This window comes from Crocodylus porosus, unplaced genomic scaffold, assembly GCF_001723895.1.
Source record: "Crocodylus porosus isolate Cpor-Errol unplaced genomic scaffold, CroPor_comp1, whole genome shotgun sequence".
Lineage (NCBI taxonomy): Eukaryota > Metazoa > Chordata > Crocodylia > Crocodylidae > Crocodylus > Crocodylus porosus.
The window spans coordinates 103,836,726-103,848,521 of record NW_017728931.1 but is presented as its reverse complement, the minus strand read 5'-3'; the positions used below and the strand labels follow the sequence as shown (position 1 = coordinate 103,848,521).

Here is an 11,796-nt window from a genome sequence, read left to right as displayed (position 1 = left end):
AAAAAAAAAATTGAGAAAAGCCCTGGGACTCTCTGCTCCTGCAGTGGCCTTGGGGCTTCAGGGGACTCGTGCAGAGCTCCCCACATGGTGGGGAGCAGTGGGGATCGCCTCCCGCCAGGCAGGAATGGTAAGGCTGGGGTTTTTCTCATTTTTTTTCTTAAAGAGCCAGAGCCGTGGTCGGTGGGGCAGCTATGGGGGGACTGGAGAAGCAGGGGGGGTTGGGGCTTGTGCAACGTGGGGCAGTGGTGGGCAGCAGGGATTGCCCCTTGCTTGGCAGCATCCGGTGAGTCGGGGCTTTTTTTTTCCACGAGTGCCAGGAGCTGGGGTGGGCGGAGCAGCCATTGCTGGGCTGGGGGGGCATGGGCCTGGCTGAGTTGGAGATTTGGCAGCAGACAGATCTCCTAATCAGATTGGCTGAATCGATTTGGGACAGTGATTCAAATCACTGTCCCCTGAATTGGCTGAAGCCGAAGTGAATACTAGCTGCTTTGCACAGGCCTAGTGTTCATGTTCTCTTTTCCCAAAGACTAACATCTCACCTTCACTAAGGCAGAATTCAGGTTAAATCAGGGGGTAGCAAGGAGCAGTTGTCTATTCATGCCTCCACTCAAGCACTAAGCTTGTTTTACATAAGTCACTCCACATGTGCAAAATATTACTCGCTCTTCACTCTGGTCCAGAGGATTCCTTGAGACGTTGTTTTCATTTTGCCCGTGCTAAGCTCTAGAGACCACTATCACCTGTGTCTGTAGCTTAGCACCATTCACTTAGAGATTCCAGGTCACCTCCATATTCAGGTTCCTGAGCTTCTCAGTTTGGTTGATTTAATTGATTAGTACTTTTTCTGTTAAATAAAGTTGCCCTTTGAAAGCAAAATTTTTGGACACCTATCCACAAGTGGAGACTCAATTAATTGAATCTGCTGGAGTGTGGTAATTGCTGCGCCCCAGCAGCCTCCTGCATCTTGTGTATCAGCATCCCCACATTTAAAAATGGGGGTGGGGGCACTTGAGCTAAAGCTCATTGAATAAGCTTTAGTTCAAGTACTCCCACTGCCATTTTTAAGAGCAGAGACACTGATACAGGATACGTGGTGGTGCTTTAATTAGGGTGGCTTTAAGAGCTACTCTAATTAAAGCGCTGCCCCCCCCCACCTCTGGAGCTCATGTAAAAGTGCCTCTTAGTTCCAGCCTTGCTGTTATTTATCCTTTCATTTAGTTTAAACTGGATCAACTTGAGATCACTCAGTACAGTGTTATTTTCTACAACCAGCTCTTCTTTGATGTCATTTTACTTACCAAAATCAAGTCTAAAATAGGCTTACCTGTTGTTGGTTCAGGGACTATTTAGTGAGTGTTTCTTGGCTCTTGTATTTGGAAATAACTGGGCACTGCCATAATTAGTAACGTTTGCTGTTCAATTTATAACAGGAAGCTAGTCTCCCATAATGATAACTGTTGCTAGGAAGCTATTTAGTAACATTTCGGAGATCTCTCCTAATCCATATTTGACCCTAGGGAACTAGAGCGGACTTCAGACTCTTACCCTAGAGAACCTCTTTTACTATCCATCCTCCCAGTGGTTTTAACCCAAACAGATTCTGTTTCATCCATGCTGCTCCTTCTGAATCCATTACCAGGTAGTGCCACATTTATCTTAATTGTCATTTTTTTCTGAAGAATTCATACACTTTAATACTGGTGATGCACATATGATTGCTATTTCATCATTGGTCCTTACTGTTATAATGTGAAGTATCATCTCCTCCAGCAGTAGTTCAGGCTCCTTCCTTTTGTTGTACAGGCTCCTTTTATTAGTCTATAACCACATTAGGTGTTTCTGGCTGACCATTCCCAGTTCCATAGACCGATTAGGTGCACTTCTTGCACTAATTGCATTGTCTGCCTGAAAGTTGTTGTCATCAGTCTCAATATTTAATTTCTCCTTAGGGATCTCTCCTAATGATCATTAATAGTTCTTTATATATTGTAGAATTAAAGTAGAAGAATTAGTAATTCTGTCATTGAAAGGTATATCTCCAAGAGAAGACCTATAATTAGAAAGAACTTAGGTAGTTTAAAGGGTATTAAGACATGATTTATTTTTATTTTTACTCCTTTCAGGGTCCCACATTGTAGGTTTATCTATCCAGGTGAAACATCAATGCATCTTGTGCAATTTCACTATTTCTACTATTTTTTAAGATGGTATTTTCATGTTATAAGAGGTCTGACTTGTCATTGTACTTTTACTTCTTTAATGACAGAATGTCTCTAGTAAAGTGAACCAGAGTAGGTGAAACAATAATTCTGGTCAACACATCCATACAATAGAATTCATTTTATTTTAACTTGGTTTATTCTGTATTTGAAGTATTCAGGACTAGACAATTAGCCATCTGCTGGGGTGCTTGTGATTAGTCAGAAATAAGAGAATAAAGCAGAACATTCCTGCACTTGCATTATAAGCTGCTTGTCAGGAGGTTAGGAGCAGAATTGACATTTTATGTGTGACTAATACACTAGGCTCCTGATGTCAGTATTGCAACAATATAAATAAAATTAGTAATGCCGGTCTGTCTTGCTGCTTTTAGGTGCTGGAGAGCGAGATATGATTGTTATGAGAAATGAAATAGGTCTCAGGCATCCATCTGGACATTTTGAAGACAAATTAATTGATCTGGTGGTCTATGGTGATGATAAAGGATATTCTGCAATGGCTAAAACTGTGGGGTATCCCACTGCTATTGCTGCTAAAATGGTTCTGAATGGTAAGTACCTTCCTTTCCGTTTAAATTAAATTATATCTATGCAATTATTGTTTTAAGTAATGACAGGTAAACTTTTTTTCTAAGAAGTATACATGCCGTTTTGTAAAAACACCCTTTAGAAAAGTCTATAATAGAGGCATTTTGTCATACTGATTTTTTTTTTTTTTTACATCTAAGCTTTGCTACAGTAATTTTAGTGGCAATTGTGAATAGAGGTGCGCCAATACATTGGTCCGATATCAGATTAGTACCAATATGAAGAAAATTGTCTATATTGGATATCGGCTCTATGGGGCCAATAATTTGGCTGATTAATGCCCGTATTGCGTGCAGCTGCAGTGCAGCACAGCGCAGAGTTGGCGGTGTGGAGAGCTGCCTTCAGCTGGTAAGTTGGAAGGGGAAGGGGAGAGGGAGGGAAGAGGTGTGAGGGGGGCAGATCAACACCCCTGCTGTGAAGGAAGGGGCAGGGGCAGGCTTTGCCCAGCCAGGGGTGGGGGAGGGCACGGGAAAGAGGCGTGGCTCATGGGGTGGGGACAGCTCCCACTGTTGCTTGTACCCCAGGAGGTCTGGGGGGCATGTCCCCCTGGTTCTGTGTGGTGTGGGGTGGGAGGCAGCTGTGGGGTTGAGTCAGAGCTGGTGCTGTGTGGCTCTTCTCACCAGGGTCTGGGCTTGGAGTGGCTCTGGCAGCACTGGGAAGAGGCTGCAGCCACCCCAGATTTTGCTGGAGCACTGCTCCCAGCGCTGTACCACCGCCTAGCTCAATGCCCCACCTCCACCCAAGCACAGGGAAAAGCTGTGGTGGTGCTGGGCTGGGAGTGGAGCTGCAGTAAAATTTGGGGTGGCTGCAGCCTCCCTCCAGCACCACTGGAGCCTGCTCTGAGCCCACCCGGGCAAGAAAAGCCCTGTGCAGCACTGGGTCCGGCTCCATGCCGTAGCTGCAGCGCATGCTGCAGATCCGAGGGCACACATCCCCCCCACCCTACTGGGGTGCAAGCAATGGCTGGAGCCGCCCCATCCCATGAACTGCACCACCTCCACCCCCCCAGGCAGCGCCTGCCTCCGCCCTGTCCCTCACCATGGGGGAGTTGATCTGTCCTCCCATGCCCCTCCCCTCCTCCTTTTTCTTCCACCGTACCAGACTTGCTACCTGGAGACATCTGTATTGGATTGGTATCGGCTGATATGCCTCCTTAAATATCGGCTATCGGTATCAGCCCCCAAAATCTCTATTGGTGCACCCCTAGTTGTGAATGATTGTCACCTATAGAGAATCTTCTGCACGGGGGTTTCCAAGCACTGTTAAAATATATAAATTGTGGATTACAAGTGAACTCCTATGTCATTTTAGCCCTCCCCTACTCCTATATTTTGTTGTCTAATTTTGTAAACCAAGAGAAATTCCAGTGATTGATTTAAAGAGGCCACAGGCCTTATTAGTTACTTCAGTTTTATGTATTCAGAATTTAGCCTAGGGAGAGTGTTTTGTGGAAAGTTTAGATTTATCCCCCAGAAATGTCTTCTGGAGTATTAATTAGTATTTAGAAATAAAATTGGGTGATAGGGATTTAGGGTTAACATATTGGCAGGAGTGAACTGGGTTTGCCAATTCTGCTATGGATAGTCTGTAAGGATGCTAAAAAGTTCACTTATATGTCTTCTGCAAATCCTTAGGAAAGGGAAATAAAAAAGTAACTAAAGTTGGAGAACAGAGACTTCTTACAGCTTGCCTACACTTGGAAGCTACTGCAAAATAAGCTCAAATGTGAATTTTAAAGTTCCGTAACTATTCCATAATAGTTCTCTGTCTGAACACCGATCCCTGCTTAAGAGAGTCTTGTGTTTGAACTTAGTCTGCTTTCTCACTGTTTGGGAAGTTGATTGTAAGGCTACAATAGATCTATTCTGTGAGAGGGGCTGCTTGCATCAAGCAGAAGTTCTAAATATCTACCATCGTCTTCAGTACTGAGAGTTCATTTCTTAAGGGAACGCTTGCATTCCGCTTGGATAAAGCAGACTATTTCTTGCTTCAACAGGGGTCACCATTTTCATTACACATTCATGCTTTCCCTATTCCATTATCTCTAGTTGCATAACTAAAACAGAATTCTAGCTATACAGTTTGTTTTTGGTTGACTTTTGTAACTGTATTCCACCCTGCATGCTGAGCTTTCAGCTCACTTGTCAAATGCTAACTATTCTTAAAGATTACTGATTATTTTGCTAGCACAGGGGTGCTCAAACCCTGACCCATGGGCTAGATCTGGCCTACAGAGCCATGTAATCTGGCCCATAGGTATTCCCATGGATCCAGAAATTTGCTGGGCTAGGTGGGATGGGGGTGGTAGGACTTAATTGCCATTGCTCTGCTGCTGACAAATTTCCAAGCCCCACAGGGCTAGATCAGTCCTGGCTGGGTCAGCCCTACACAGAGGAGTCAGACCCCACCCCCACATGGCTGGATTGAGCCAGGGCCTGACACAAGTTCAATGAAATGGCCTGGCCTCATGAAGCTGTGTTGGGCCTCACAGATGGGATCTGACCCATGGATGAACCTGGGACCACTCATCTTGGCCTGTGGGCTGAAAAGGTTGGGCACCACTGTGCTAGTTCTCAGAGGTCTTTGACATGGTAAATTAACTCCTGCTACATTCAGAAAGAGATTCTATCTTGCAGTATTTCAATAAGTTAGATGCTCTACTACTCACCATCAGAATCAATTAGAATTCCCACTCGGAATAATATTAACCAATTAGCCTTATGTGTAAATAAGCACATTCTCTCTTCTTGTAGCCATATTTAATGAAAAAATGACTCATTGGTAAGTCGTTTAGACCTCTGGATATTTTGGGTCTCTGCTTCTTTACTGGCTAAGCAGAAGTGAAAAAAAATCTTATCATCTGCCTTCACCTTTCACTTTTGTTTTAAAAGACTTCTCCATATTTTTGTTGAATCCATTCAAAATGTTTATGAAGGTACATATGACAAGTTCCTGTTTCTGTGGGTCTTGACTTTTCTTCCACCTCTGCAGAGTATCAGTACTAACTAGTCAGCTGAGCTTGATACTTGTACATTTCTCTGTAATATTCTCTTTATTTATATTTCAGGTGAAATTGATGCCAAGGGCATGGTAATTCCATTAACGAAGAATATCTATGGACCAGTACTTGAGCGTATTAGATCAGAAGGCATTGTATATAGAACCCAAAGCGTTATCAGACAATAACTGAATATAACAGATTGACCTTGATTTTATTTTTGTAAAGGAGTCTATTTGGCCTTCAGTTATGGGCCCATTAATGGTTGTGCCTACAGTCCAAGACACAAATGATGCCATTTATAAAACTACCTATCTGATTCTGTTGAGCACATTCTAAGTAGTTAGATGCGTAAATTGTATCATTTTTTTTTGTGCTTTTGGAATAGGGGTTGTTTGCCTATTAGGGCTAGTTAATGTTTTTTAAAAAAAAACCCATGCATCGTAAAGTGCCAAAAATCATTTGACATCAACATATATAGCAAGGAACTATTATGCATACAACATACGCATTTAATACTTACTAACATTTTATTGTCATTAAGCACTTTGCTAATTAATTAAATAGCTAAGGACGGTTTTGTGTTTAAACAGAAAGCATATGCTTAGAACATGGGAGTTTTGTTACCAAAAGGACAGACCTCAGTTGAAAAGAAAACATAGTGTGTATTGTCTTATGAGGCTATTCATATGACAAGAATAAGTCTAGTTAAGGAGGTCCAGTAAGTAATTTATTATGCTTAATCATTCTTGTCATTTAAATCATTTATACTTTTGCATCTGGTTATTACTTTGATACACACATCCATATATTTAAATATACATCTTATTAAAAGAGAATGTCGATGTAAAGAAAATGGGCAACAATATTTTTGTACGTTTCAAGGCAGTACGATAGATGCACCATATTTTCCTGCATATAACATGCTCCAAAATATAATATACATCATGTTTTTGAAAGGGAGAACGAATTAAAAAAAACAGTTCCAGCTTTATGGCTGCATGAACAGGGGACAGAGCCTAATTTTCATCTGTTTTACCCTCCTGTTCCTGCTTAGGCTGTGAAATAGGAGGAGAGAGATCAGGAGCAGCTGGCAGACAGCAAAATTTCCCTAAGAAACTTGAGCTTGATTAGTGGAACATCAAGACCATTAAAAAGGAGAGGGATCATTAATACTTATGGAGTGGAGAACAGTAAGCCATTAAGTCAATTTACTCCTTTAGCTGCCTGAACACTAATACCACAGCTGCTGCACTGTTGAGAAGCAAAGTCCTTCTCTCCTAGGCATAAAAATTGGCTTTCCTGCTTAATACATGCACTCCAGTGTTAGGGGCTGATTTTGGTGGAGGTGTGTATGTTGTATGTGAGAAATTATGTAATAGCTTTAGATGTATTAGTGCACTTGTAAAATCAATTCCTGTGTAATCTTGAAATGCCTTTAAGTTGAAAATGTATTTGTATCTGCCAAATGTGTCTCTCTGGACCTGGAATCAGTGTAACAATTAGTTGGGAAAGGTTTTTTTAGTTCCTACCCCCACCCCCAAAAAAAACAAAAACAAAACAAAAACACCACTTCCCCCCAAAAAAACAAACAAAAACAACCAGTGTTTCCAATTGCAGAATAGAAGGCTGTTCTGATATGCTGCAATATTAACAAGTATATTTTGCTTTTTAGTTTTAGAGCTCAGTGGCATTTAGTTCTATATTTGGGGTTAGTGAGAGCATTTGGGATGTAAATATAAAGCTGTCAGAAATATCACTTGGAAAAGCTCCTGAGTGTGTTTACTATAGATTACTCTTTCCACTTCAGTGGGCTGGAAAGGTTTAAAATAAACAGGCAGTGTGGTATAAGGACCTCAAGATACTGCAGGCCTAGAGGTTTAAATCTAGGACATACTGATTTGTTATTCTGGTCTTATATTTATCTTTTCTTTCCTCTTGTTGTCCCACCACTTAAAACCTTTTGAAAATCTCCATCCAGGACATTAGTCAGGTAGTTCTCCCACTGGCATCAGGAGGAAGGGACAGAAATTACACATAAACCAATATAAGTAATTGGAAGCCAGTTCAAATCTGTAACACAACAGAAGTTCAGTGCACATAACTGCTTTCAAAATGGCTAAAATTGGTTTAAGATAAACCTGGAGGGATGTAGTATCAGACTTAATTGATAAATAATTTATTTAACTTCTGTCCCAGATCCCCTCCAGATTCAAATTAACTCTCAGTCCCCCAGCATCCCGGGATACTTTGCACCTTTCCTGCAAACCTCCCTCTCAAGGTGGGTGGGTTAGTGTTGGCTCAAGCTGTCTGCTTCCGCCAAGCAGGGAGGCATGCTCTAGCACCCCCTGGGATCAGACCTATGTCATTGCAGGCATGTGGCTGCATTTCTGGTATCAAAACTGAATGAATGTCTGTTCACATGCATATTCATTCAATCTATACAGTTTACACCATGAGTGGGCAATTATTTTGGGGAGAGGGCCGCTTACTGAGTTTTGGCAAGCCATCAAGGGCCACATGACAGGCAGCCTAGGGGCAGATAAATATTAATTTACTAAATTTTTTAGGGGCCCTGCGGGCCAGATAGAATGGCCTGGCAGGCCACGTCCAGCCCATGAGATGCATTTTCCCACCCTTGGTGTAGACTAACCTGCGAAGATTGAACTGATTCAGCCTCAGGCTTTTTGACTGTCTGTACTTAGCCAGCGGACCAGTATCAGCCTGTGCAGCTGTCCAAAAGCTGCCCTTTTCTCCCCTGCTGTTCTCCATCTGTTCTGGAAACCTGCTGGTTCCTCTACCCTCTTACTCCCAATGGCGCCCCCAAGGCTGAAGGATAATGCACTAATAGAATGGAACTGAATTTGGTTATAATCTAACTTATGAACAAGAGAGAAGGAATGGCTTTAATGTTTTCTTCTTACAAATACCTCTGCACTTTTTGAAGTCTGTGTGTAAGAAATGTTGCTTTTGTTTGCTACACTGAAGTTTTTTAAAAGCAAATATGCCACTGATGTTTTCTTCAGGAAGACTAAAGTCTTCCTTTTAAAGAAAGCACTGAAAATTGCATCCTGCAACAGCAGCTTGAAAAAATAAACCCACAAAAATGTATGTTGTTGTGGCTTATTTCTATGTTAATGTGTTTTCAATGCAGGGGGATGGAAATGATTTATTTTTTTCTATATACTTTCTGAGATTTACATTATTTTGGTGTATAAGATGGGTTTCTCCACATTGGAGCTTATTAGAGGCCAGCTGCTTCTGCTGTAATGTTTCACATACTCTAATAAATATTTGAGTTTATATTTAGGGTTAGATTTACAAGGAGGACCTAGGTGTCTAATTTCCCTTTAGGAATCTGGTAACTGGCATTCATAGAACCCTGCTGCTATCCCTTTGGGCACCTAAGGCCCTTAGCACTTAAGGTGTCATTGCAGGGTATGCACAGAAACACAGCCACCTAAGAGCTAGATACCTAGCTCATACCTAAACTCGAGTGGGATTCACAAGCTAGACATTCTTCCATCAATTTAGCCTGTGGGCCCTTATCAAATAGATGAGTTCAGAGCATGCCTTAACCCTACCTCCAAAAAGCAATGATAATGAGGTGTCTCCCCCCCTGTATCTAATCAGGCAATGGAGTGAGAGAGACTAGTTTCAGATCCTTGCTTTGTCTCATTAAGAGTAGGGAGTTGAACCTAGATCTTCCCATCTTCCAGACTTGTTTCTCCACTGGTCTGTAGGATATTCAAGGTTGAGCCTATGTCTCTTTTGTTGCAGCTGTTTGTATAATACAGATTTTATGTTATAACATATCTTGAAACCTGGCTTTTCCTGTGCAGTGTGCTAACAACCAACTTCTAGAGACACTCTCACTTTTTTTCGCTTCCTGACCCAATGACTACTTTATACATTAATGATTAAAGATAAACATGTTATATTAACCTGATATTTTTTGCTTGGAAAGATAACTGTTTTTGTGCGTTCATTTTAAAACAAGGGAAGTGCAATAGATCTGATCTACTTGGTAAAGCATTTGGTGTGGTGCCAGGTATGGAAATAATTAAACTAGGGAAGATTGGGAATTAATAAAAATATAAGATACATAAGGAATTGAGAGACAGTAGGTGGTGTACTGAAAGGAGGGAGGTTACTACTGGAGGTTTTCAAGAGTCAGTTTTAGGAACTAATCTTATTGTATATTTTCATTAGTGACAGTGGCATTAAAAGGTAGGAATATACTAATGCAACTTGATTATGACAGAAATTGGGAGGAAGCATCAACATGAAAGAGGACTGGACTGTTATACAGGAATAATTTGATGATGTCAAGGACTGAAGTAATAGAAATGGATGAAAATAGTACAACAGGCAGTCATGCATGTAAGAGCTAATAAGAATTTTTTTGCTGTAACCTGGGGGCTTGTCACTTAGGACTTTCTCCTCTTCTGTTGTTTCTGTCTGGCTATGACCTGTGAATGTGATGTAGCCATGAAAAAGGCAAACGTGATCCTAGAATGCATCAAGCAAGGTGTACAGAGAAGTACTGATACCGTAGTATAAAGCACGATGAGACCTCTGGAGTCTGGTTATCCATGTTCTAGAAAGACAAGCTGGAACAGGGCTTGCTAGGATGGTCAGGGGAATAGTCTGTTGTTCAAAGAGATTAAAAAACTTGATTTGCCTAGTCTGGGTAAAAGGAATGTGGCTACTGCCTATGACTAGGTTGGAAACAGTGAAAACTGGTGTTCCCCATGATTTCGCATGCAACCACTGGAAAAAAAGCTTACTAAAAATAAAATGCTAGTTCCCCGTTTTAGCCTGGCCTCACAGCTTGCCAAGTGGGGGAAAAGGGGTAAGCCTCTTGACATTGACTGGCAGAGAGGGCTGCCCTTCATGTGGCTCTGCCCCTCACCAAGGGGCAGGGCTGCACAAAAGGCAGTGATCTTGGCCAATCAGCGGCCAAGGGGAGAGGGGGTAGTTACCATCTTGGCTGCTCTCCTTCATGCTTGGCTCATTGCTGGCAGCAGGTGCTTGTTGGGCAGACAGCAAGGAAGGGACTGGGGTTGCTGTACCCCAGCAAGGGGCGGGTATCTTGCAGCTTGCCTGCAAGCTGCCCTGAGGCATGCATGCACCTGCTGCCAGCAATGAGCCAGGCTTGGGCTCTGCAGACTTTAGTACGGTGGCTTGCAGCCTCCCAGCTGGCCCAGCCATGAGCCACAGAGCCCAGGCTGCTTGCAGAAGGTGACACAGAGGCTGCAAGCAGTTGCATTGAAGGCTGAGGCTCTGCAGACCAATTTGTTGCTGGCTGTGGGTGCAGGTGCACTCCTGCATGGGTTGTGGGGAAAAGGCCAGGGCTGCACTGCACCCAACAAAGAATGGGCCCCTTGCAGTTTTTCCACCGTCTGCCCTTGGCCCACCACCATCTTACAAGTTGAGGTTGGAGTGCTTTTGGCATTGCCCCAAAACACTTTAGGGACTGTCCTTCTTACAGTACTATTTTATGCAGGAGAGACGTGACCCAGACTTCCTAACAGGGAGTGTGGTGTGCTTGTGCTGCCCAAGGGGGAAGCGGGGGAAGAGGTGCTATCTTCTGAGGCAGCAAACCTCAAAAACCTTTGACTTTTAGAGAAAAAGAAATTCTACACAGACACCTCTCAGCACTGTCCAGTCTCCGCTGCTTTAGCTTACCTTGCCTTAGGGGGACCAACTTATTCTTTTTAGTCTCCAATCTCTCCTGAAATCCCCTATTACACCTCACCACATCCAGCCTACCTAGCAGGGTGGCATAGGAACACTAAGGATTGGTTTCAGATCCTGCTGTGCACTGCAAGCCAGTCCCCTCCCACTTGCATTGATGTAGGCCTTCTCTTGTGGAGGCTGAACAGGTTCAGGTCCTGTAGCCTCTCCTCATAGGACCTGCCCTGCTGCCCCCTGATCATGCGAGTGGCCCTCCTCTGGACCCTCTCCATGTTGTCCACATCCCCTTGA

General features: G+C 42.9%; 1 protein-coding gene across 2 annotated transcripts in view; it reads left to right on the top strand.

Annotated features, from left to right (window-relative positions):
- AASS (aminoadipate-semialdehyde synthase) overlaps positions 1–7,630 on the top strand; it is a 44,872-nt gene extending 37,242 nt beyond the window's left edge. For both annotated transcript variants that reach the window (XM_019543442.1, XM_019543443.1), the window contains exons 23-24: positions 2,594–2,770; positions 5,875–7,630. In XM_019543442.1, the coding sequence (XP_019398987.1) occupies positions 2,594–2,770; positions 5,875–5,993 (296 nt within the window). In that variant the 3' untranslated portion in view covers positions 5,994–7,630. The remainder of the gene's footprint in view (positions 1–2,593; positions 2,771–5,874) is intronic.
- Positions 7,631–11,796: the final 4,166 nt, after the last annotated feature.